This window comes from Lissotriton helveticus, chromosome 9 (genome assembly GCF_964261635.1).
Source record: "Lissotriton helveticus chromosome 9, aLisHel1.1, whole genome shotgun sequence".
NCBI lineage: Eukaryota > Metazoa > Chordata > Amphibia > Caudata > Salamandridae > Lissotriton > Lissotriton helveticus.
In genome coordinates, this window is record NC_136070.1 from 1,278,297,777 (window position 1) to 1,278,325,101 (window position 27,325).

Here is a 27,325-nt window from a genome sequence, read left to right on the forward strand (position 1 = left end):
CTTCCTGTGGGAATTAGAAGGCTAAGTCTGACACACATCCTGTGTGTCCTCCTAACTCTCATTCTGCAGAAAGCTGTGTTCACTGCAAGTCCTTGTCAAGTAGAACTCTCAAGGACAGAGAAAAAATCAGAATTTATGGACTTTTTGAGAGAGGTAGGTCTCTAAAGAGACAGAAAAAGCAGAGGACGCGGTCGACGTCAAAAGATGTCCCGACTTTCTCTCCTTCGGGATCGGCGTCGTAGGTTCCACCGACGACGACAACTCACCTCAACGGTGAAGACTTCAGCGTCGAGAGTCAAGGTAACTCCACTGCCGTCAACCGGGCGACTGGCAGCGGCGAGAGAGAGGTTGCCATTGGAGCATGGCAGCTAGACGTCGAAACCTCTGCCGTCGAAGTCTCAGGTCCAGTCTTCGACGTCGAAGCCTCCGTTGACGCCTAGTCATCGGCGTTCGACGTCGAGGCATCCTCCTTTGGCGTCCCATCATCGACGCTCGACGTCAAGGAACCCTCCGTCGTTGCCAGGCCATCGGTGATCGACGTCGAGGCACCCTCCGTCGCAAGCACATCTTCCAAGGAGTGTGTGTCACAATGTAGGAGTCATTTAGCTCTTCACTCACCAATACTGTTCTTGTTTGTACCACAAATCTTGCAACATAATCTCATCTTAACACTAAACATTCAGGACATTGAAGGTTCCGGATCAAGCCTCTTTCCTCTGCATGGTAACAGCTACTTTCTTCACAGCAAGCATGACCTCTATCTTGGCGTAGTGCATGATTATGCTTTGGACATTCAGATGATTGGTTTAGTCAAAGCCTAAAACTGTGTCCATTATTTTGAAGTTTTATCTTTGGCCATTTTAGGAGGTCAGAAACCACACGGAGGCATACGTTCCCCAATCGTTTACTAGATACTGCTAACACCTGGAAAAAATTGGTAACCGACTCTGGAATATTCCTTTCTACCAATGGATGCATCCCAGAACTTCTATCGAAATAACCTTTTTGGGGGGCACCAAGGGCGTCCTAATACAATGGTTGAAGCCAGAAAGGAAATGTAGAGGATAGAAATTTCTTTCTCAGAATGAATTTTGCCACAAAGAACACTTCACAGAGAAGCCATTATTAAAGGATGAAAATGCATAAAGGTTAAGATGATGAAAACAACCAAAACAAATGTTGACTAGAATTATAGGCAAAAATACAATGGATCAGCTCATTGTTTAATGATCAGCCTCAGTAAAGAGGAAAGGCTGAAAGAGTTAAGTTTCTGAAGATATGCCCTTTGGAGATACAAGGTCTTGCAAGGGATCCAAATGCATACTACACTTTTTTCCTCGTTTTCTAGAAAACAAATTGTAGGAAAATTTTAAAGCCCGACTCAGATGTTCATCAGCTGCAATGTTTAATTGGATGTTATAAAACATGTGGCTAATTCAGATACTCTAATAAAAATAACCTCCCGTTCAAAGTGCTGTGGGATTCTAACAGTAGTGGGAGGAGCTAATCACACATTCCAAGAAGATTCCCATGATGGATGCATTTTTAGGTTTTACTTGGTTTTCAAGAATGGGTTCCATGGTCCTCCAACTCAGTAGGACACCATTTCAAATGTTTACGTTAGGGAGATTCCATGACATAGAAAACTGATCACCTGGTTTAAGTCTACAACGCACTGACTAGACAAAAAAACAGGCTATTTATTGCGACACATTACCAACCACTATGAAAGCTGTTTTTCAACTCTGGATTTCCAAAACATATGAACAAAAGAACACAGTTTATCAAGGTAAGTATTTTATTATCAAAATTATTACATCTCTTCTGAAAGATCAAATGTTACAGCACTGTGTAAAAACCACACTTGAGATGATTAGCAGCCGCCTCCCCTTTCGGAAAGCCACTGTCTGGGCCTTCGGTGCCTTTTTCCATTTGCTCCAAACTTGTGAAGCGGAATCATTTTAGGTCCGAGCTGCAGTAGTTAAGTAGTCCCTCAGTGTATGCTCAAGAGAAAGGGGAGGATGCAGCTCAAAGCTCAAGGCGTTGGGTCTTTACACACATTTTATACAGTATACAGGGAAACCCAAAACAAGGGGGACATGATTTCATTCCTAACACTCTCACAGTCGTACAGTTTTAGAAAAATGTGATTTCTGTTTCAGTATTTTAAAAATATCTCCCTTAGGTCAAACAAACACCTGATTTAAATTTTGAAATAAAGATAAATTCTGTAACAGTCACGAAAAAAATGACGACTGTGCATTAAAGTTGTGAAGAGAGAAAGCTATAGAGACAGAGAGGAGGGAGGGAGGGACTCCACCATTTTCTGTTTGACAAGATAATGGAAAGTCACTGCAGCACCATGGATTATAACTTTTGTATATTAGCTAACCTACAATGGTTATAACTGAATATAAAAGATAAATAAAAGAACTAATGCCAGATATTACAGTAAACAAGTGATAGAAATAAGCTGGCAGCCATATGGAATTTACCAGACTGAGCGTGGCCTGATCCCATCCCAGGGCTGATACTTGGAGGTATCGATATGATATGAAGAGCAGCTGAAAAGACACTGACACTGCCCGCCACATCTGGGCTGTGGCAGCAAGCGTTGCCTCCGAGGCCGGACTCCCTAATAGGGAATCCACGCCACTGCCATCCACTCGTTCCACGTCATATGCATGCAGTTATCCACTCCATTTATTATGTATCCGACCATCACAACCACTGCAGTCAGACTTCTTTGCATTGCATAGACTTGTGACCCAATGCATGGACGTGTGCAGTTCTTACCACCAGCCACAGCACTTGCTTACTGGAAAAAGGAGGAATATCCAATCATATTACCTTTTACACCGGCTATCACCTGGCCAAGCAAACAGTGAATGTAGAGTGCGCACACAAACGCACTCGCTGCCTATACCAATGCAATACTCCCAGGCACTCAGCGAAAGGGGGTAGTTCAGGCCTTTAAACAAGCCAGTCTGTCCACAAATGGAATGATCTTCTACAGATTAACCAACCCTCCCCGAAAAACACGGTTATAACCCGATGCTACAAATATAGGTGCTCTTAAGCCCTCCCTGTCACATCCCCCCTCCCCGTTACGTTTTTATTGATTTTTAATTGTTTTGATATAAAACTTTCCTTACTGCACAAGTGACTACAGGAGGTTCTGGTGGTGAGAGAATGTGCACAAAGCAAACCATTCTCCCTTGACTTACAATCTTTCCCATGATTCAGATTTCGAAATTGTCCATTCTGTCGTGAGCCCTGGATTCTTTTCAAGTCTCTGCTTTTTACAATGTCCATCAACGTCCGAGGACAACAGTGCCTGAAACCTGCCAGCTCTGGCCTTTGCTCCCCGACCAGCGTAAAGTGCCCTGTGTGAAACGCTGGAGCAGGGGAATGTCTGGAGGCAGCAAGCGTAGGCTGTGGCTTGGGATGGACTGGCTGTTGCCTCCCTTCAACCCTAGGACAGTCCAGTCTGAGTTTTTACACCTGAACTTTGAAGGTGCTGCAATCTGTATTGGTGAACTCCTGCCCCACGCTGCGCATAGTGCTGTGAACTGTTAACAGTTGATACCCTGGAGGTGTAAAGAGAGGGCTGCCCAGTAGTCCGTGTATCTGGCTGGCTGGACCTGCACACCTGTGAAGCGGACGAGGTGCTAGGCGGTGACACAGAATCCAAGAGTGAAGTGTCCGCACTTGTGGGGTGTTCGGGGCTGGCGGCACTGCCAGATCGGCTATGAAGTGAGGTTCTTCTCGAGATAGTGCTCGTGCTGCTGCCGCCAGGAGGCTGCTGGCTGCTGAAATACCCAGAGTTCACTGCACACGGAGCAGAGGAGGAGGAAGAGGAGCTAATGTCTGTACAGCTCGAGTGGGCAGGGCTGGAATCACAAGTTGGGGGGACAGAAGATTCAGAAGGTCCATGTCCCGCCCTTTGCACAGAGGTTCGATAGCTGTAACTGGGGGATGCAGCTGTGGGTCCTCTGTACGGAGAAGAACTCTGTTGAAGGATATTCAGGGATTCAGACTGTGGACTGTCACACTGAAGAAGCTAAAAAAAGAAGAAAAGAAAGCGTTAAATACCTTTTCACTGTATTAGATTCATGTGCAATGCATCGTTTTGGAAACAGCACAACACCTCCAACCACACTCAAACCACGTTTGTGGGGCGGTTTCATTCTCAGCCAGTGAAACGGAGTGCACCATGTGAACAAGCGTTTGTCTCAGAGAGACTATGAATGAACTGTAGGTGAACCAGTAGAAACATGGCAAAAATGAAACATTTCTTCCCCAACATTAACTTACATAAAGTTTCAGACTTTGAGTAGAAAACAATGGCCATCTGGGAGAGCGGCAAAACGAGACCTCAATGAAAGAGCATCTTCCGCAGGGCGGATCTCATGTAGTGTTCGAGTTTGTGGTCCTCGTCGAGGCAGATTGCTTTGCAAATGTGTGGCGCGTCTTCCAAGTATCTGCCCTGCAGATCTTCTGAGATACACAGTAAGAGAAAGGCCTCTAGCCAATGACCACACAATGTGTTACAGGAGACAATCCATCTGGGTATACCCGTCGTCTGAATTACCCCTTGTGGGAAGAGCCGCAAATTACACAGAGAAAACAAGGGACTTCAGGCAGCAGACCAGGTGTAATACCCAAGACCTCCGTTTAACATCCACAGTGTAATACGTTCTCCCTAATGTGGTTTCTACTTTTGTAAGGAATAATGGTCTGGTTAACTTGAAAATCTGATGACACTAGGGACGAGATTTGGGTGCCCCGTTTTCAACACCTTGTACGATGTGTTCGACAGCATGTTCCACTCGCAAATGCTCAATAACATGCAGGACTCAAAGATGAACCTCAAATGTGACCTGATCTGCACCAGCTGCCTCCCAGAAGCATCTATCTGACCCAGGCAGCAGCTCAGATCTCAGCTTGCAATTCATATCTTAAACAGAATGGAATGCCTCTCAGATATCTGCAAGACATATGGCTAACTCTGCTCCATTATACTAGTCTCTCCAAACTGAAACTGCTACTTGAAGCCTCTTAATATATGTTTGGAACACAACAGGAGCATTGCACACTGCCAAAAGGACTAGTTACTTACCTTCGGTAACGCCTCATCTGATAGAGATGCCTTACCTTTGGATTTTCCAGGCATCAAGACAGGATCCAGAAGAATTTTTTTAATCAATATCCCTACACGCTGGCAGGTGGCATTGGTCGGCTCCACGTGACGTTGGAAGCACCACTGTGACGCCTGCATCACCAATATAGGCACCATTTCGGCATGCTGACGTCAGTTACTATTCGTGACTTTCCACACCAGAAGCGCACAGCCATGAAGTGCACTGACACTGGTGTGCTTCTGAGCAAATAGGTCCCTGAAAGGGATTAGCCCTGACCCTGGAAACCTGTCCGCAGTGCAGGAAGGATGGGTGAGTCGGTAAGGAATCTACAGCTATATCATGTCTCTACCAGCTAAGGCCTTATCTAAGGTAAGTAATTTGTCCATCTAATAGACATCTAGCTGCAGATTCCTCACTAAGCAATACCATCCCCCATAGGAGGGACTAACGACAAGTTTAGAACAGGAAGTCCTGAAGGATTGATTGACCAAAAAGGCAGTCTTTATAGACTTGACTGTCCCGGCAGTAATGCTTGGTAAACGTGTGCAGGGGGGCTTATCCCCCGGCACTCTCTAAATATTTCAGTTGCCTTTAGTGTATGATATGACCACGTTGCTGCCTGACAAATGTTGATGAATGGAACTCCATGTCGCAACGCAGTGGTATAACCCGTAGCTCTGGCTCAGTTAGGTTCTTTAGGCGGCTGCTTTTTAACTAGAGTGTAGCAAATTTTGGTGCAGAGGACGGCCCATCACATGATAGTCCGAGCATAGAAAGTGGGCAAGGTGATAGATTGCTCCATGTGGAATGGTGTTACCACTTTCCCTAGTGCTAAGCACCAACTTATCAGGGAAGCGCTCCGGTAAGGAGGATTGGACAATAGAGCCTGCAACTCACTCACCCTCCTGGCAGAAGAGATTGACAATAAAAAAGGCTGTTTAATAGTGAGCAGCCGGAGGGGACAAATGTTAAAAGGTTCAAATGGAGCACACATTAGGAAAGTGCGAACCAAATTAAGGTCCCACTGAGTCATAAGGAAAGGGAAAGGAAGGAGCATATATACAATGCCTTTGAGGACTCTTTTACAATGGGAGATTTAAATCATGAGGGTTGGTCTGGGAGCCTTAGAAAAGCAGACTGGGCGGATAGGTACCCTATGAGAGTACCCAAAGCAGAGCCCGGCTGGACAGGGTCAAAATAAAAAGCAAAATTTAAGAAAGGGGAGCAGAAAGTGACTTAATAGACCTTCCTGTACAATAATTTACAAACTTGTTCCACCGGCAAGCGTACACAGGCTTGGTGGAGGGCCACCAAAATAACGCTGCAAACTTCGGGAGGCAGGCTGAATGCCATCAACTGTCACCACTCAATCTCCATGCAAGAAGGCGTAAAGTTGACAGGTTCAGGTGAAGAACCCTCTCCTGCTGCTGCAACAGAAGATCCTCCCGAAGGGGTTGCCTGATCGAAGGATCGATGCTCAATTGGGGAAGCTCAGGATAAAAAGAAGTTACTTACATGTAACTAGTTCTCAAGTATTGGAAACTTTCATTGATTCACATGCTTGAATCATTCCCAGTCGTCGAGATGGGAGTCACCGGTATATATAAAAATAGCATAAAGCCATTACAAACTAGAAACCAGGCCTAGGCCCATTCCAGTTTTGTAACATATCCACCTCTTTTTGTAAAAGCCCAAATAAAATAAATTACCAATCGGATTAGCCTCACCCTCTAGAATCCTCCTGAGAGGATTTTCGTAGCCGTAGTGCCACAGGATAACCATAAAGATGCAGAAGGCCGAGCTTTCCCAGGGGAGGAGGGTGGGTCGCATGTAAATCTATGAAAGTTTCCAATACTGGAGAACTAAAGTTACAGGTAAGTACTTGTTTTCTTACTCGAGTATTGGAACTTTCATAGATTCACGTGCTTGAATCAGAGTTTGCTTGCAGTCATGAGCACATCTTTTGTTTTTCGTTATCTTAAACATTAACACTGCCAAAACCAGATTAGAGAAAGGGAAAGTAATAAACCTCTCGGCAATTCAGGCTTGTCTGACCCTTTTTTTTTTAAAAGTTGAATACGATAAAACCAACACACCAAGATTTAAAGAAGTAGTAGAAATAGGGAAACAGTAATAACATCAAAGTCCATATGCAAGCAACATACCCAAATATGCATACACAAATAGTCAAAAACCAAATACTGTATAAAAGAATGTGCGAAGAACTTAAGGAGGAAAAGGACGGAGGGATGAGAGGGAAAGCTCACCGCTTACTGAAACAGGTTCCTCAGGACTGCTTGGCCCCCTGCAGCGTCACTGCTAGTCGAAGCATCCAAGCAGTAATGTCTGGTGAAGGTATGGCTACTCTTCCAGGTCGCTGCTCTGCAGCTCTCCCGGATAGGTACCCCCGCAAAGAGGGCCGTAGAGGAAGAGATTGCCCTCGTGGAGTGAGCACTGGCCTTCCCTTGGAGGGGCTCTGCAGCTAACTGATGACAATATTGGATAGAGCTGGAAATCCAACATGCATTCCCCTGTTTGGAAAGGGGAAATCCTTTTCGAGGAGCGCTGTAAGCCACAAAGAGCTGAGGTGACTTCCTGAAATCTTTAGTTCTTTGGCGATAGAATTTCAGGCAGCGCTGAATGTCAAGTGAATGAAGAGATCTCTCAGCCGGAGTCTTAGGTTGAGGGAAAAAAGTCTTCAAGACCACGGGTTCATTTAAGTGAAAATCCAAAGGAACCTTCGGGATGAACTTAGGGTTGGTACGAAGTACTACTGTCTCATTCTTAAACTGAAGGAAAGGCTCCTAGATAGCGAGAGCCTGCAACTCACTAACCCTTCTAGCTGATGTCAAAGCAAGAAGGGCCACCTTCCATGACCGTAGTGTCAGGTCCGCTTTGTGTACAGGCTCGAAGGGATGTTTCATGAGTTGAGTCAAGACCACATTAAGGTGCCACCGCGATGCGGGAGGCTTTAATGGCGGGTGGTCTTGAAAACAGTCCCTTCATGAATTGCTCAACGATTCTTGCTGACCAGAGTGAAGGGCCTGCAGATGTCCTTCTGAAGCAAGAGATGGCAGCGAGATGAACTTTAATAGAAGAGTGAGCCAGGCCAGCCTTTGCCAAGGAAAAGATCCAAGGTAGGGTTTCGTGAGCCGAAGAAGAGAAAGGGTGAACTCCTGATTCCCGGCACCAGAGACAAAACCTCTTCCCCTTCATCCTGAGGGTTTTGTTGGTACTTTGAGCAAAACCTGAGAAAGGATTTCTCTACATTCTGTGGAGAGCTTTAAGTTGAGAAACTCTCTGTGCCCAGGAGTCATGGTGACAATTGCAGGGATCGGGAATCCGGATGCAGTACTTGGCCCTGGGACATCGTCAGTAAGGATGGAATCGGATTCAAGGGAACCGGTTGCTCTGAAGATAGGAGAAGGAGCTCTGTGTACAAGTACTGGCGAAGCCAGGACAGTGCTACTAGGATCATCTTGCAGGGTTGCGTTTTCAGCTTTCTGAGAAGCCGTGGGATCAGAAGAACCCCTGATCTGTGCAGATGAGCTGCGACCACCGCCATCCTCTTGGTGAACACCGAGGGGCACTGGTAAGGTGTAAAGGGGAGCACAATGAACTAAAAATGCTCATGGCCCACTGTAAACCATAGGTACCGCTGATGAGCAAGCAGGATGGGGATATAAAAGTGAACGTCCTTCAAGTCAAACGCTACCATCCAGTCTCCTGGATTCTGGGCAGACAAGACCAGAGTCAGAGTGAGCATCTTGAACTTTTCCTTTTTGAGGATGTATTTAAAGACTCACAGATCTAGGATAAGGCAAAGGCCTCGGTATATTTTCGGGACCAGAAAGTAGGAGTACTTCTGGCACCAGAACCCTCTTGATGGCTTCCTTGGCTAAGAGTTAGGACTTCCTCCTGAAGCAAACTCAGGCGATCCTCAATGAGCAAGTCAAAACCTGCAAGTATGGAGGGAAGGATAGTCTCAAAGCGGAGGAAGTAGCCCCTCCGGACTATTTGGAGAAGCCACCTGTCTGATGCGATGGTCTGCTAGTGGTGGAGGTGATGGCCGATCATGCCACGAACTGGCTGCCCAAGATCTTGAAGGGCAAATCTAGGGGGTTTTGGGGCCGCGGGTACACGGGTTGTGGAGGTCTGATCCAACCTCTGGCCGCCCAACTCACGCCCTCAGTCGCGCGGAGGTTGCTGAACCTGTGTGGTTCTGTAGCTGGGATAGGGCTGGCACGGCTGAAAGCGTCTTTGGTAGCCATGAAAAGGGTGAAAGCCAGAGACTGGAGACTAAGGCCACTGGGAGCCCAAGGACTAGGGTGTAGCCGAGAGTTCTTAAAGCGCTCCAGCGCCATGTCTTCCTTGTCTCCGAAGAGAAGGGTGCCATCAAAGGGCATGTCCATGAGAGAGGCCTGGACAATCCCCGAAAAGTCAGAAGCACTCAACCAGGCATGGTGTCGGACAGCCACAGTCTATGAAACTGCTCTGCCCAGCAAGCCTATCGTGACGAGACCACAACGGATGTCAAACTTTGCTGCATCACCCCTGTCTTATACTGCTTGGGTGAGGATGCCCGGAGCCTCCTCTGGGACCTGTGGCAGCACTTGTGCAACCGTTTCACACAGGTAGTAGGTATAATGGCTCAATAAGAATGTGGTGTTCACTGACCAAAATTCAAGGCTGGTGGAAGAAAACATTCTCCCCCACCCCTCCCCCAATTGTACAGCTTCTCGGATTATCTGTCCTAGGGTGAGGAAGGAAACGCGCCTTCGGAGGTAGGGGCTTGAAAGACTAAGCTTTCGGGGTAGGGTGGTTGGTGAGGATTGGGTGCTGGGCGATGGCAGGCGACTGTCCTATTCACAGGAGCCCCTGTGCTGGGCTTGGAGCAGGTTCCCAGTAGGCCATCAGTCAAGGCCTCGTTGAAAGGCAGCAAGCGTTCAAAGGAGGAGACACTGGGCTTCAGGACCTCTGTCAAGATGTTTGTCTTGACTGCCAAAGAAGGGAGCTGAAGTCCCAGGACCTCAGCTGCCCTTCGCTCCACTATAGCGTATGACATCCCCTCCTCCGTAACCACAGTAGTGCGAGAAAGCAGGCCAGAATCTGAAGAGGTATCCAATCTGCTAGCCTCACCCTGTTCCTCACACCAGTTCATATCTTGATACTGCTGGTCTTGCAAATGGTCAAGTGACCCCTCCCAATCTTCCTACAGGTCTAGCCCTTCAGAATAGGACTGAGGAAGCGACCTAGAACCAAAGGGTTCTCTGCACAGATCCAGCTCATCAGGGATAAGAACGGGGTTGGCGCAACCGATGTCGTCAGGAGTCTTGTTGTCAGGACAGGTGCCGGGGGGAGGTTGCGTTGGCACGACCAGCGTCGGATGCAGAATCCGATGTCGGGGTCCAAAGGCGCACCAGTAGGGTCAGGTCGGTCAAATATGAAGAACACAGCATCATAAAATTCTTTGGGCTGGGCAGCGGTCGCAGCGCAGAGGCGATCCAGGTGCATGTTTAGAGGAATGAGGCCTCGAATGCAGAGACTCCTGTCACGTCGGCAGACGGACAGGGATTATTCGAAGCATGCTTTGACTTCGTGTGTTTTTTGTGCTTCTTAGCTGACCGACTTGACGACTTCAAGTGGGAGGACAAAGACTTAGGACTCCCTGAGCTGTGCCCGGACCTTCCTCTCGACCGGGACCAAGAATAAGAACTCTGAGGCAAACTATGCAGTTCTGAGCACCTGGCCACAAGCAGTTTCAGGGACTGCTCCCCCAAAGCTTTCAGAGCCTTGGCCTGGCAGTCGGAGCACAACTTCGAGCGGTGGTCGAGCACCAGAGACAAACCAGGTGTGGGTCTGTTACCGACATGGCACGGTGACATTCGCAGTACGGCTTGAACACGGAAGTCTTCTTGGACATGTTAGGAAAACCTACACAGCAAGAAAGCAGTCAAAAAAATGTCGAAAAAAGCCTGTCAAAAAGTGACAGAGGGTAGCTCTTCCCGATCTGCGCTGGCTGATGTGGAAAGAAAAGGAAAAGACATCAGCACGCAGAGGTGGTGCCTATATAGGTGACACGGATGTCAACGGATCAGACAACATCTGCTAGAGCAGACTGACTACATCTACCGTCACACAAGGTCATTGCTCGAAGAAAATTCTTCCGGATCCGGTCTGACGCCCATGAAACTTAAAGGTAAGGAATCTGTGGCTAGATGTCTGTATCAAATCTTGCATTTATTTCATGTGCCAGTGTTTGGTGAGCATAACTTTCATAAGACAGAATAGCACGGCAGACTGCTTGTGTTTTGTATGTATGAACTAAATATTGCTATGCAGATTTCTTCTGTGTTTTTAGGCTACACCATGTGTGACGGACAATACATACTCTTTCCTTGCTTGGGAAGGAGTTCGAAAGGTGAAATTCCGACTACACACTGGAAGCCGCAACCAGACCTGGCTGGAACTTCTTAATATATTTGGGGGGGGGGAACAAACTTGTCAAACGAAAATGAGTGCCTGGCTCGTACAAAGCCTAAACTATACTCTAGCCGGTGGATGAAGAGACACAGACCTGTCATCGGGCTACCAAAAACAATAACAAAATCTTTAATAAACCAAGTGTTTCACATTATTTAAATACTAAAAAAAGTATCAGGTTGGCTGCGGAGCCTCTTGGGATGCAATGCTGATTGGGTGCAATGACAAGTGGGCACAGGCCAGGCCTGTGCTGCGCAAGGCTGAAGGCCTTGTACTGGGGGGTTGGACACGGAAAGCGGGCACACTACCCAGCAGCAGGTTTGGCTCTGTTTATCTCCGGCGACTCACCACTGAGGTAAAACAGTCTACAAAAGGTGCCTGCACCTGGGTGTCAGAATATTTCCACAGTTCTGCTTAGGCCTCTGGTTTTAAACCGATGCTGTGCCATTGGCTATACGAAACAAGGCACAAAACCACCTTTCGATGTTATGTCTAAAATATTTTGTTACTAAACCACGGTGCAATATCCCACTCCAGCCTTAAATCTTAACCCTCCTTCAGATGCAGATGGATCGGTCTTTTTGCCCTACTTATCAATGCCTAGATGACCTCATACCTGGTAATTGTATCTGGAAGGGCTGTAAACTGCTGGTCCTTTGGTGACGTCAGAGCCATGCATATCTAACAGGTCTCCCTCCACAGCATCTGCAAATTAAAAAGAGCACATTGATTAGGCCACTTCTGAAGACTGAACGAAAACAGGTAGGTAGTGAAGGGGGTAGGATGTGAAGAGTAGGCAGTAACCTATCAAAACAACCTGATACACCCAATACTCCGATATAAATGTGTGAAAGCCGGGAAGGAAAACATCTTTGCCGCTACTAGATGTGTATGCTTAAGAATTACAGAAAATATGTGCTTAACTTCTGCTTTCGTACTGTTCAATGTGAACAGTTGATTTACAGGTATTTACATTTTGTTGTGGGTTACAAAAACATTACATCCAACAGTCTTTCCTTTCACACTATCTGTTCCTCCAGCAAGATTGTCACATACTTCACTTTTCCATCTCTGGCTGCAAAGTGAGAGGAGCTTGTCAACACCATTCCCCATGTAACAAAATAAGCAGCAATTTGACAGATAGCATAGCCTCACATTTAACCTCGGTCTTTGAAGCGGAGCACATGTCGCAAGTTAAGTGCAAAATTTAAATGTATCTTTATTTATTGTTTGGACTTTCAGGACCCACTAATGAAATTGGCTTGCAACCAGACCGACAGTTTGGGAAACACTGTTACGGGGGGCATATGTGTTAGAAGTCTGAAAGTGATTAGGTGGTAAAGGGAACAAAGCCAACAGACCCAGTTTTAACATGCCACAAGCTGTAAACACAGACATTCTCAAATGCTATTTCCATGCAACGGATACCCCAAATGTTGATTACTACATTAAAGCCTGCTTTACTGGCTTTAGAACGGCTGGGGAAAACCAGTAGAAACTAAGATATTTTTCTGTATAGAATGGCTGTAGGAGATGCAAGAATTTGCTGCCAGTGTGATATCAAAGTGTACTTCTTAGATGTAAAATAGCTTTCAAGCATCCAAAAGAAGCATTTCCTTGGATGTGGAAAGATAAATCATCTAGCAAAAAGCATGAGGCGAGAGTAACACTTCTCTGGGAGGAGTCAAAGAGCAAAGTGTAGATTTGAAAGAACGAGTCCAGAGGACTTCGTTGTAAAGAAGGGTAGAACAGAGGTGGGCAGGAGGAGGGTGGATCGCAAGCAGAGTGTAAGGGGAAAGAGGTTAAGTGATAAACATGAAATCATCAACTGAAGGAAACCAGTAGGGAGAAATGTTGCAAACAAACGCTCAAAATATCATGGTATTTTTGCAAGTTGGTCATTGCATTCCCCGTTGTTATCGACAAAAGCACATTCTACAAACCATTTCATTTTTTCCTTATAAATGCAATTTTACTAATATTAATTGTATAGTTCTTCATAGAACAGATTTTCGGATAGCAATATTTTAAATATATTTAAAAATACTGTATGGAGCCATCGCACAGGGAGCCCAATCCCTTGGCAGGCCCTGTCGGCAGGAACCACTGGTGTTTTATGTACGTGGCTGCCTTGTGTGTCACATGGTATTACTGACACATGCAACAGCTTAAAAGGACAGCCACATGTGGGACAGCGAGGCGCTATCACAGCCCGTATATGAACCAATGCTGCTGGTTTAGGGGGAAGGCATTTAACATAGCAGTGCGTACAGTTCTTTCAGGGTAACCAGATAACATCAGTGAACAGGTTCATTCATGTTTCATCAAGCAATGATATCTCAGGAAACTTGACAAATAACATCACCTACAAGTGTGGCAGGTGAGTCTATCATTTGGACATTTCCGAGCCTCATACAGATTTAAAAACAGTGCCTTAAAACAACCTATAGCTCCACGCGCCAGGCTACTGGCTAGAACCTACACCAAGACAAAATATCCAGGGGTCTGTCTCAACTACTGATGAACTACAAGCATGTCATGCAAATGAAGACCTTTAGTTTGACCTGAAAAAGTCCTTTTTCAGAGGACGGAATCGCATCACTCATCGAAGTGACCTGCCTCATCATCTGGGATCTCCTCTTGGTTGCAAGACCTAGTGCAACCAAGGGCTACAACCCCCTCACTGTGAGGGAGGAGCTCAGGGATGTTTTGAAAGGTAACGAATAGTTTTCTTACCTGTCGGTGTAGTTTTGCAGCTTGAAGATCTTTCTGGATTCACTATGCTGTGCATTATTCCGCGGTCTTGTGGTTGGGTCCGGATTCGTAGTCTTTTCTTTGGTTTTTTTTTTTTTTTTTTCTCTTAGCCCAGGTGGGCGTCGGCGTCACACCCCCTTGGGTGTATTTCCGGTGACGTCGGCATGCTTCCTGCGGAAGCTCCCACTCTTGGGCGCCATCTTCGGGTTCTTTTTTTCCGTGTTTCTTTCGTTTCCGAAGTAATGGCAATGTTCTATTTAGTTTGTATTTACCGCTTTGTACTTTCAAAGTCCTTTCTTTAGTTAACCACCTCTTCTCTCTCCAGCCTCATCTTTCTGGCGGAGGTGGGTGGGTTCGCTAGTGAATCCAGAAAGATCTTCAAGCTGCAAAACTACACCGACAGGTAAGAAAACTATTCGTTTTGCAGCGTGAATCTTTCTGGATTCACTATGCTGTGCATAGATTTTGTAGCGGTTTCTCATCTCTGTGGCGGCTGGGTGGAAGATGAGCGTTGGGTGTTGAATATGTGCTGTAGCACCTTCTGTCCCACTTGAGCTTCCTTGTTCATTTGTATGTCCACACAGTAGTGCTTCGTGAACGTGTGCACCGAAGCCCATGTTGCCGCCAGGCATATGTCCTCTATGGGTGTGTTAGCCAGGAAGGTTATTGTAGCGCCCTTCTTCCTGGTGGAGTGGGCACGTGTCCCCTCAGCCAGTTCTTGTCCTGCACGTTTGTGGCAGAGTTGAATTGTCTGTGCGATCCATCGTGCAATGGTCCTTTTGGTTACTGCTTTACCCATGAAGCTGTTTGCGAATGACACAAAAAACTGTTTTGTTTTCCTGTGTCCCTTTGTCCTTTCAATGTAGTGCATGACTGCCCTTCTGGCGTCCAGGGTGTGCAGAGCTCGCTCTGCGCTGGTTGTTGGTTTTTGGAAAAAACTCAGTATCTGTATAGACTGGTTCATGTGAAATTTGGATACCACCTTCGGCATGAAGTGTGGGTCAGTCCTCATCACAACTCTATCGTTGTGTATTTGTATGTAGGGTTCTTGTAGCGTCAGCGCTTGAAGCTCGCTTACTCTGCGTAAGGACGTTATTGCAACCAGGAAGGCTGTTTTCATAGTTAGCATCTTTAGGGAGACCTTGTGAAGTGGTTCAAAGGGCTCTTTCATGAGTTCCGTTAGGACTGTGTTCAAGTTCCATGCAGGTGGCGGCACCCGCTTGGGTGGCGCGATCCTTTTCGCTCCTTCTAGGAATCTCTTCACCACTTGTGATGTGAAGAAGCTCCTGCACGTTTCTCCCCTTGTGTAGGCGACTATCGCTGCCAAGTGAACTCTTAAAGAGGATGAGCTAAGGTTCTTCTCCAGCAAGTGCGTCAGGTACCTTAGCACTGTGGAGTCCCTCTTCATTCTATTGTGGAGTCTTTCCTGTCTGCACCATATTGTGAATCTTTTCCATTTCGCAACGTAGCACTTTCGAGTGCTGGGCCTTCGTGCCTCCCAAAGTACCCTCAGGGTGCTTTCTGGTAGTCTCAAATGTGCAAACTCTATGTCCTCAGGAGCCACGTCACTAGGCTCATGCTCTCTGGCTCTGGATGTAGTACCTCTCCGTTCTGCATGGAGAGTAGGTCCTTCCTCCTGCTGAATCTGTGGGGTGCACACTGTGTCATCTTCATGATCTGCGAGTACCATGTCTGCCTCGCCCACTGTGGTGCGACCAGTATCAGTGTCATGTTGCTCGCTCTGCACTTGCTCAGCACTCTGTGCATCAGTGGTATCGGGGGAAAGGCGTAGGCAAATGTCCTTGACCAATCTATCCATAGGGCATTCCCCAGTGACCCCTCCTCGGGCTGCCTGGATGCGAAGTTTTGGCATTTTGCATTCAGGCGTGTGGCAAACAGGTCCACCGATGGTGTCCCCCACCTGTCGAACAGGTACCTTGTCTCCTGAGCATTGAGCTCCCACTCGTGGGATGCCGATGTCTGCATGCTGAGCCAATCGGCTTGTATGTTGTCCTTCCCTGGTAGGTGTATGGCTAGCAGGTCTATCTTGAGAGGGATGGCCCATCTCCATATCTCCTGCGCCAGTGTTGAAAGCGGTGCTGACTGTGTGCCCCCCTGCTTGTTGATGTAGAACATCGCAGTGGTGTTGTCTGTTTGTATGAATACCTTGTGTTTGTACAGTCTTGTTTGAAAGGCTTTCAGTGCAAGGAAGATTGTCTTCAGTTCTAGGTAATTTATGTGCTTTGCCGCATCTGCTGTTGTCCACAGTCCCCTCACCTTGAGCTCCTCCATGTGAGCGCCCCATCCCTTCAGGGATGCGTCTGTGGTGATGGTCACTGTTGGCGTTGGGGGCGTTAGAGGCTTTCCCCTGGTCATGTTCTCCATGGTCCACCATGCCATCTCCTTCTGCACTGCGTGCGTTACAACCACTAGATCCTCCCAACCGCCTGTAGCTTGTGACCATTGCTCCTGCAGCCATTCTTGAATGGGTCTCATGTGGAGTCGTACATTTGGTACCAGGTGGATGCATGATGCCATCATGCCCATGATCTTGCTCGCAGTCCTCACTGTCCGAGCTTGACCCTTCCGGTAGAGGCGAGTTTCCTTCACCAGCGCCCTCGCCCTCTTCTCGCTGGGGAACACCTTGCCCTGTAAGGTGTTGATCTGTGCTCCCAGGAAGATTTTGACCTGTTCCATTGATGATTTTTTCCAATGGATGGAGAACCCCAGGTTTATCAGCGTGCTCGTCACTGTATGTGCGTGCTGCTTGCATTTCTGGTATGAGTTTGCTTTCACCAGCCAGTCGTCCAGGTAAGGGTATACGTGTATACCTTGCCTTCGTAGGTGCGCTGCGACTGCTGCGAGGCACTTTGTGAAAACTCTTGGTGCTGATTTTATTCCGAAGGCCAGTGTCGTGAACTGGTAGTGGCTTTCTCCAATGGTGAACCCGAGCATGTGTTTGTGCTTTCTATTCATTGGGATGTGCAGGTAGGCGTCTTTGAGGTCTATTGTGACCATGAAGTCCCCGGTCTGCAACTGTGGGAGCACCTCTTGCAGGGAGGTCATTTTGAATTTTTGCGTTCTTATGAATTTGTTCAGGAACCGTAAGTCTAGAATGGGCCTCATTGTCTCGTCTACCTTTGGTACCAGGAAGTACGTTGAGTATATTCCTGTGTTTCTTTCCTTGAAGGGTACCCGTTCTATGGCCTGCTTCCGCAGGAGTTCCTTTGCCTCCTCCTGAAGACACTGCAGCTGCTTGCTCGCTAGTGTTTTTCTTTTTGGTTTTCTGCTTGTTGGTCTCCCCTCCAATTCTATGCAGTATCCGAATTGGATAATGTTGAGGATCCATTTGTCTGATGTGATTTCTCTCCACTCTCGGAGGTAAAATCTTAATCTTCCTCCCACTGGTGTCATGTGGTCGTAGGTGTCTAGTTTGTCTTGACCCATCTGTACGTGCTGCCCCCTGGGACCTTTTTTGTGGGCGGGCACACAGAGTTTTTTGAAGTCACTTAGAGGTGGGCTGCTGCCCTCCTCTCCTATTTTGTCCCCGTCCATTTCTCCCTCGAAAGGACTGGCCTCTTTGTTGGTACTGCCAGGACTGCTTCTGCTGACCATGCTGAGCTTGCGAGTCTGCCTGGTGCGTTTGCTGGAAAGCCTGGTGTGATGTACCTGGCTGGTTTCCACCTCTCCCGCCGGGCCTCCGTGACGGGGTGCCCCTCTTGTTCCCTCTGAACTGCAATGCTCCCATGGACCTTGCTGTTTCGTTATCTTTCTTCAGTTGGCTGAGCGTTTCATCAACTGTTGTCCCGAAAAGCGTGCTGCCGTTGAACGGTGTGTTCAGGATGCTGTGTTGCACCTCCGGTTTGAAACCTGAAATCCTGAGCCAGGCGTGCCTCCTTTCCGTGACACCCATCATCATGAGCCTGCTGGCTGTGTCTGCCCCATCCAGGGCCGTCTTAAGGCAAGAATTAGCTGCGTTCTTTCCCTCTTCAACCAGCTTTTCGGCCTTCTGCCTGGCGTCCTGGGGCAAGTCCTTCACCAACTGCCCCAGTCCCTCCATGATTTGGTACATGTGCCTGTTTATCAGGGCGTTGGAATTAGCCATGCACCAGTGGGTCGCGGCATTCCGTTCGATCCTTCTGCCCACCATATCCATCCTTTTGCTCACCTTATCCGGTGGCGGGCCCGAGGTAGTGGGTACGTTAGCCCTCCTCCTTGCTGTGGCCGTGATAATGGAGTCTGCGGAGACCGTGCCCTGAATGTAGGCCAGGTCCTTTGCGGCATGTTTGTACTTCTTCTCAGTTCTGGGAGTTACTGCTTTGCATGTTGCGGGCTCCCTGAATGCTTCCTTCCCCTGAGCCAAGAAGCTTTCGAGCATTGGAAGGAATTGACTCCTCGTTTGTGTTGGGAGCAATGTTTCTAGAAGGAAGTCTGCTTTCTGCTTCTCTTCGTCGAGCTTGAGCTTGAAAGCTGCTGCGGCAGATTGTATCACCGAGTTGTAGGCCCCGATGTCGTCCGGCGGCAAGGGCCTCGAGGGGTAAGTGTCGACCACCTCCTCCGGGCTGTCGGTGTCGACATCGATGTAATCTACCTCCTGAAGGTCAGAGGGTGCCGACTCTGTGTCCGTCCTGCCATCCTTTTCCTCCCCATAGTTGTAACTATCGTAGGGATTCTCGTACTCCTCCTGGTCGTCGATCACCTCGACATCCTGGTCTTGTTCCTCGGTGACTTCGGCGATCTCCTCTTCCTCCTCTACCGTCTCCACCACCGGTGGCTTGGTCTTGTGAGGGATCGTGAAGGCTTTCATCTTTGCGTCGAAATCTTTCTTCCGCTGCATGATGTTCTCCATTTCTGTCTCGAGGCGCCTTCTCTTCTTCTCCATCTCGGCCGCGTGTTCCGCGTCGGATGGGTCGGCCGCTCTTTTCGGCGGATGGCTCGTAGCCGTGCCTTTCGGTGTCGAAGCTTTCGACGTCGAACCGGATTTTGGGTCTCTGGTCGCCGTCGTCAGTTTTGGGTCTTTCTCCCTCGGCGTCGATCGATCCTTTTCGGGGACGATTTTCGACGTTTTCTGCTGATCAGCAGCTCTCGGCGCCGGGGACTCCTTCTCGGAGGATCCGCTGGGCCTGGGAGTAGTCGCGGACGCCGCCTTTTTTGGCGTCGGCGCTTTCGGGGCCTTGCCCTCGATTTTTCTAGACTCAGAGTCTCTCGGGTTCTTGGGGGCCGAAGAGTCTCCTACCTTGTCAGAAGTCTTCGTGTAATCGGTCTCTACGACCGTGTAGCTGTCGTCTTCGGCGGCAGCGTTGTCTTCTTCCTCGGAGGACATCCCCAGCTCGTAGAGTGACGGAGTCGGGGCCTTCCCCTGCAGGGCGGCGTGTGCTACCCTCTGCCTCTCTCTCACACGAAGGGTCTTCGGGGCGAAGGCGGAACAGGCGTTGCAGTCTCCGCTTTCGTGGTCCACCGGTAGGCAAAGGTTGCATACCGGGTGCTGGTCCTTCTGCGCGTACTTGTGGTGGCAGTTACGGCAGAACTTGAACGGCGTGTTGTCCATCATCGAGCGTCCAGGGCCTCTCTGGTCGCGTGTTCGTCGACGGTCGTCGAAGATCTCGATGGAAAACGCCTTATCCTTGCTGACTTTTCGTCGATGAAGTCCCCTGGAGTCTTCAGATGACTTCTCCTCGTATTTTCTGTATTTTCTTTCTCCAAAAATGTCTGGAGCCCAAACGGGAACGATCCAGACCCGACCGCGGAAAAAAAGAATCTGAAGATGGCGCCCAAGAGTGGGAGCTTCCGCAGGAAGCATGCCGACGTCACCGGAAATACACCCAAGGGGGTGTGACGCCGACGCCCACCTGGGCTGAGAAAAAAAAAAAAAAAAAAAGAAAAGACTACGAATCCGGACCCAAGCACAAGACCGCGGAATAATGCACAGCATAGTGAATCCAGAAAGATTCACGCTGCAAAAGGTTGGATTACCTAAAATCCGTCAGATGTGAAGAATTACATTTGTAAAGGTGATGGGCGCAGTGCAAAACGTGTGAACAGTGCTGTGAACGTTAAAATGGACTATCAGGAGAAAAAAGTTTTATTCAATGTCAACTGATGTCCAAATTAAAAACAGTGCAGATGCAGTTTTGAAATAATAACTGCATATGTCCAAAAGCATGGTCTACATGCACTGCCGGACACTATGACCGCGGCACCCAAGCTTTCACACAGCGTCTTCTGTTCGCGATGAAGCTGATCATTTGGGATTAAAGTGGCATGGTTGAGTCTGATGCAGAGTATGAAATGTATTGTTTTTCACTCACCCAATTCTTTCTCCGAATAGCAGTCTCTGATAGGGGAACTCTCGCCTCTCTGCGGAACCTTCACCCCACTACGCAACACCCGTTCCAGAATGCCTCTTCCCTCCCGGAGCCGCTCCACGGATGTAGGTACCATCCTGAAATAAAACAGACCGTTGTTTGTATGTAAAAAATTCACTGCGTTCGTCACATCAAAAAAACCTACATGGTATGTAAAACTGTTAATCATACGAACAGAAGCGGTTGTGAGCGCATGCCAGTAATTGCATACATTTTGATACTAGAGTTTGATTAAAAATATTTTAAGTCCGATATGGAGCTAGGTACAAGAGTATAGTTTTACGACCCTTAACTTTAAATCCTTTGCAGCTTTGTAAATTAGAAAGAATGTGGCTAAGAAAAAACGAGGGAAATAATAATTTGAGTCACTTGCCTAGTACACACTACCAATGGGGCTGCAGAATGGTGCTTAAATAATCAATATTCTTTATCAACACATTGGTTCTTACGGTATTCATCCTGGATGAGAAGATTAAGACTGCCAGCTGTGATTAGAATACAAAACCTATATATTATTACATCTAAAGTCTGGTCTTTTAAGCTAGATCAGACTCCATCCAGGGAAATAAGTCCAGCAACTGTACCTCATCAAGATCAGTTTTAAACCATCTTGGATATTAAAATTATATCCACTAAACATGGTCCCATTATTTATTTTCTTTTTGTACATTTTTTTTTAAATCTGGAGAAACTTAAGTGGCCTAGGATAACTGCTGGCTCAAGCAATGTGCTTTAAGATGTATTTCCATTTCCCAAGAATACATAGTTAAGTAGCCAAGCAAAACAATGAATAGTCTTCTAGGCACATTTATGTGGAAAAGAGCATGGGACCAGCTGGGCTCAGTGAATCGTTTCAACGGACCCTCAGATGTTAGTGTCTCATTCGATTTCAACTGGGATTAATCGCATATTTATGCTGTTGCGCTACTTTGCAACCCGTTTCACGCAGATGTTTCCAGCAGTCTAGGGGTCTCTGACAAACCACAAAGGTGACATCCACATACAATGAGCCAAACAACAAAAGGCAGAACCAGACGTTATCTTGACAACGTTGCGGGCCAGCCACCCTGCAAGAACATTTATCTGGTCGCTTTAAACCACCCGCCCTGATACCCAAGCCTACGCGATAAATGCCACTTCTACTTAAGTTTGACTACTAGAACCCTTTGTAACTCACTCAATAGAAATAGTTTGATAACGTATCTCTTTTTCCCTTTTCGGAGAATGTGGTTTGAGGGTTGGTGTGTATATACAAAAATTAAACAGTCAAAAGCACATGCAGGCTGCATTTAAAAGGTGGACACAGAAGGATACAAGAAGGGCATGTTAATGACTGAAGCCTGTAGACACCCTCAGCTAAGCGTGGTGTCTAAGTCGTGCCTGTGCACATCGGTTTGCTGGCTGTGCCAGTGCCATCCAGCGAGGGTCTGAGGCACGTGTTTGAGATGGTGTAGGAAGCTGGCTCTTTATATGAAATATCAATAATCTGATATACCGTATAAATAGTCCAGGGGTTCCCTTGTGAGTGAACAGAGTGTAGGAAGCTGGTTCTGTAAATGGTATACTAGTAAGTGGTTATACCGTGCACAGAGACCAACGATGCCCTCAGAAGTGTACGGGCTCAATGTAAACCCAAAGAGCTCTATTTGTGGTAGTGCGGGTGAGCAGCCTTAGACCTAACACACAGGAGCGTAAGACGTTTGTTATGCACAGTGACTAATAAATGACACATCTCAAAAAGGAGATCCACACCAATTTTAGAAAAATAAGCTTCTTTCAAGTTTTATTTTAAGACCAAGATGTACGCAAAAAGGTAATTACGTTTTTCAGGAAAAATACTTAACTTTTTGAAAAGTAGACATTTAGTGCAATTTTCGGGCTGTGCAATGTTAACCTATGGAGGAAGACAAGAATGCAGTTTTTCAGGTAAGTACACAACTTGTAGATCCACTCTTCGGGGATTCAGGTCAACACCTGGCAAGGTTCAACTTGGCACCAAGAAGGAACCACCGGGTGCAGAGGTCAAATTCAGGGTCAGGCGCCCATTGTTATCCAATGGAGGCTGGGGGTGATTGAAGATGCGCTGCTAACAGGTGAGTAAAGCAGAGTCAGGGGTCGACCTCCTGGAGTTAAGGTTAGTATAGGGGGGTGGGCACTACAAGGCAGCACCAAACTTACACCCTCAGTGGCGGCTGAGTGCAGAGCACACAACAGAATTTAATGGGGGGGATCGGTTTTAGAAAGAGGCTACAGGCGCTGGCCAGAACTCACAGCGGACCAGGTAAGTTCTGCAGCTAGGGCACGTAGGGACACCGTTGGTAAAGCCCCCTCAATTCCCAGGGGCTTCGGGTGCACGACTGTCCCATGGTGTCAGTAACAGCTTACCGGGCAAGTCGCAGTCAGGGGGAGGCTTCGGATTCAGGCTGCAGGTGTCGAGGTAGAGTCAGGCAGGGGTCAGCCCACGGTGGACTCTGGCTCAGAAGCACTAGGGAACATTTGCAGGACCAGTGGGCCACATGGGCTCGTGTTGTGGGCGTCTGGTCCAGAGGCGTTTAGCGGTTCCTCCATGCAGACTTCTTTTTTCTTTAAAGTTACAGGTCCGCTGTCTATGCGAGATCTTTGTCAAAGGTAGGCCGTCCTCCCAAGGCTTTGGGGGTCACAGGGCTGCAGGACAGGTTGTCTTTTGGCACAGGATCGTCAAGGGCTGCACACAGGCTGCTAGGGATGGTGCTAAGTCAGGTGTCTGCAGTCTTCTCTGCTGGTGCGATGCAGTAGTGTCCGAGTCTTCTTAGGTCGTCAGGATTCTCCTTTCAGGGCCTGAGGGAACCACCTGAATTCTATATTTAGAGGCTTTGCAGGGGAGTAACAGTTAAGGACCTATGGGTTCCTTACCTGGGGTGTCTACAGCCACTATTATACCACCCTCCTGTGGGAGGGGGGGCATAGCCCTAAGTCTGATTGGATAAGTTCCACCATCTGAAATATGTGCTTAACTTCCCTTCCAGCACCTGAGAGGGGGAGTAGGCGAAAGGAGGCACCCCTCCTATTCCATCTTGGTTTTCAGCCGGTTCTCCGGCCAAAAGTGGGGGTTGGAACCAGAGGCTGGGGTCACATTACAAAGAAGGCAGGGCCTTTGAAGCTCTCCTCTCTAGCGCTGTGCTCATCCTGGGGAGGACGGGTGACACCTCTGTCCAGGATGTGCTTTGATTCTGGCCTTAGAAAGCAGAGGCTCTCAACCCAGGGGTCTGTTTGGTGGTTGCAGGATGCCTAAACATAGTCAGAGGCCACACTAGGGTTGGTAGGTTTGCAGGGGGCATCTGAGGTGCCCTCTGGGTACACGTTTCAATAAATTCCTGTTAGAAAGTGCCCTTTTTTTGCATGGTTGCCCTCACTTTGCTGATGTACTTTGAGTGAGTGTGCTCTGGGCTCCTGCAAAAGAGGTACCCAGGGCCGATCTTCATTCCCTAGAATTACATTAAAAACAAAACCCAACTGGCACTCTCTGACCAAAGGTCAGCCCCTGGTACATGGTACCAAAGGTACCCAGGGCACTGTGACCAGAGAAGGCCTCTAAAGCTGCAGCACTTCTTGTGCCACCCTTAGAGGCCCTGTACCAGGTCAGCCCCTGGTACATGGTACCAAAGGTACCCAGGGCACTGTGACCAGAGAAGGCCTGTAAAGGCTGCAGCACCTCTTGTGCCACCCTTAGAGGCTCTGTACCTTTACACACAGTACCTTGCAGGCTGCATGTTTTGGTGCAGAAGAAAGGGAAGAGTCGATATGGCACACTGTGTGCCATGCCTACAACCCACTGCCCTGCCATAGGTCACCACCCCTCTAGCTGGGTGACTATACCAGTGGTGAGGGTACAGGCGCATGAGCCCTGTACCCCTACAGTGTCAAAGTCCATTCTTCGACATTAAAAGTGCAGTGCTGCCATTAAGAGTATATGGTGCTGAGAGTTTGTCATTATGAACACCACAGCACCATAATGGCTTTACTGAAAACTGAGAAGTTTGGTATCAAACTTCTCAGCACATTAAACCCACACTGATGCCAGTGTAGGATTTAATGTAAAATGCACTCAGGGCGCCTTAGAGATGCCCCCTGAAAAACCACCTACCACTAGTGTCCAGGCTGAGTGGCTGCTTTCAGCTGCCACCACCAGACATGTTTCTGGTCAGGAGCCTGCTGCTCTCTGGGGCCTGAAAAAACTCAGTTAAAGCACATCAGCTGTTCAGCAAAAAGTGGGGACTACCATGCCCGTGCGTCCGCTACGGTCATCAATTTAACTTTTTCGGAGTGTAACTAACTCTGCCCCCTTCCCACCTGATTTGCTAAGAGCCCCTGATCCAATTGCAATTGTAACTACCAAGATCAGATTCAATACAGTTATACTTTAAAATGTGGGGCAAATGTTAAGAGTACTAATCTAACACGTTTAAAAATAATAGAATCTCAGGCAAGGCTCACTGCCGACCGGACTGTTCGGTGTGGGGTCTCCTAAGTCTTTGGAGGTCATAGCAGTAGGAGGAGGCTTGGGATGAGTAAAAAGGGATGTGGAGGGGAGGAGTCAGAGGGAAGAGTTCAGAAAGGCTTGTTTTGGGGATCGGTATAATAAAAGAGGTGTCAGATGATGCAAGGAGAGGTAGAGTAGGGGAGAGTCTAGAAAGGGTTATTTTGGGGATCATAGTAGTGGTACGGGATGAATGAGAGTGGAGCTAGGGGATATATTGATAGAGGTATAGGGTGAGAAATGGTAGTTGGGGAGGAACGGGTACGACTATCCAGAGAACCTGCTAGCTTTTCAAAGATCAACTTTGGTGCAGGTTGCAGAGAGGACCTCGGCACCAGTTTCAGCTCCAAAAGTTGTTTTTCAGCAGGTTGTGACCTGCACTGGGGGGGATTTTGTCAGTGTGGGGCTTTCAGTGCTGAGGGTGCGGCACAGTGTGGTGGGCTCCAGTGTCGTTGGGAGAAGCTGTCATAGGTGCAAACACAGCCTCTTGAGTCTGAGGGGTCCCACCGATGGTGCTAGGCTGGAAGATTCATGCCATGCCCGTCACCGGTCTTGATGGCAGACTCCCATGGGAGTGGTGGGCTGTCTCAGCCTACGGACATTTGGGGGTCTGAGACGGACCATCAGGCATGACTAGAGTATGTGGTGTGAATTTTGCATTGGGCCTTCAAGTTTGGCGGGAGCTGCATCACTGGCTCAAGGACCTTAATCTCCTTTTTGGCGTCAGCGCCGCAGAAGTATCTCCCATTGCTCTGAGGTTTGGGAGTTGAAAGGGGCCTTGCTCTTCCTCATGGGTACCAAGCACATCTTTGGTAGCAAAAAGGGTTAGGCGTCTCCGACAGCACTTGCTTCTGCATATAAGGGTGTGTCCATCTTTTTTCCCTTCGATGCCGGGGGGTCTCTTTACAGCAGATGGCGAGAGAGGCGTTGCAGGCTGTCTCAATATGGTCTTTAATGAAGCAGAGATTTCCTAATCTCATGGTAGTCAGCAGAGGGGTATTCTGCGTTACACCTACGACAAACGTAGAATGGAGTACACTCATGAGCCCTTCCTAGAGACTGAAGACAATAGTAGCTCAAGATTGCAATGCACCGAGGTGCCAGGGGCGCTGGTAATCTGTCGGAACACCGGTCTATGCAAATGTACACATCCCTTGATGCAATAAGCCATTTTTCAACACAAGGCTGAGAAGGGAAATGCTGGACCCAAAAAACTTAAGAAACCAGAGAGTCAAAATACATAGACTTTAGAGAAGCGGTTCCAACTGTCCAAGCCTGATGGTGCTGGAAAATCTGAGGTGGAGCGAGTGTGCGGTTGCGTTGTGGACAAAGAGTGGAGTCTTGTGCCTCAACCTTCTTAGAAGAACCACAATTTGCAAACATCCAGGCCAAACACTCGATGGCAGAAGTAGGCAGAACCTAGGTATCAACAGCCACATGCACCACGAAGACACACATATACATACATGCACATATTTATAAAACGTGATGATGCGCGGAGTGTAATATGCTATTTGTTACACTTGTTGAGTGTAAATCACGAGAGTGTGAAGCCTCGAGTGTGTCATAATGCCCCTCAGCCCCTCAATGCCTATTGAAAGAGTTTGCGTTTATAGTTCACTAAAAGGAGGGAGTGGGGAATTATATTGGAGAGCTGAACTGCTATTTTCTTTTAATACTCATCTTTATTCATTGGCTTTTAAGATTTCGATATGCAGTGAGTGATGTTTTCAGTTTAAAAATATTCAAAGATTCAACACATTGGCTGGACTGTTCCTAGTGTATGCATATTAATAAAGATTGATTGATGGGGAACTAGCAGGCATTAGCCATCCATTTATTCCATCATGGTAACTTCAAACATCTGCGTGGCTTTGGCTTAATCTGCAGACAGTGATACCCTTTTCAATCAAAGCTTTCTTTAACTCCAACTGAAGTGGGGTAGAAGCAGCACAGGCTTCCACACTCATTTCAAGACTTGGGTTCCAGGATATCAAACCCTCCGCATTCCTTTACTTTATTCCGAAGGCAGTTCCAGCTACTATGCATGGTTTAAAAGTGTG

At 47.8% G+C, this 27,325-nt stretch overlaps 1 protein-coding gene and 1 non-coding gene across 9 annotated transcripts in view; both read right to left on the reverse strand.

Annotated features, from left to right (window-relative positions):
• Window positions 1–1,780: 1,780 nt before the first annotated feature.
• The window catches only part of SETD5 (SET domain containing 5), a 259,618-nt gene continuing 234,073 nt past the window's right edge, over window positions 1,781–27,325 (reverse strand). For all 8 annotated transcript variants that reach the window (XM_078661865.1, XM_078661863.1, XM_078661860.1 and 5 more), the window contains 3 exons: window positions 20,690–20,823; window positions 12,244–12,332; window positions 1,781–4,063 (listed from right to left, as the gene is read on the reverse strand). In XM_078661865.1, coding sequence (XP_078517991.1) covers window positions 3,476–4,063; window positions 12,244–12,332; window positions 20,690–20,823 — 811 coding nt within the window. In that variant the 3' untranslated portion in view covers window positions 1,781–3,475. The remainder of the gene's footprint in view (window positions 4,064–12,243; window positions 12,333–20,689; window positions 20,824–27,325) is intronic.
• Window positions 13,673–13,811, reverse strand: LOC144783564 (small Cajal body-specific RNA 14). The gene has a single exon (XR_013601517.1).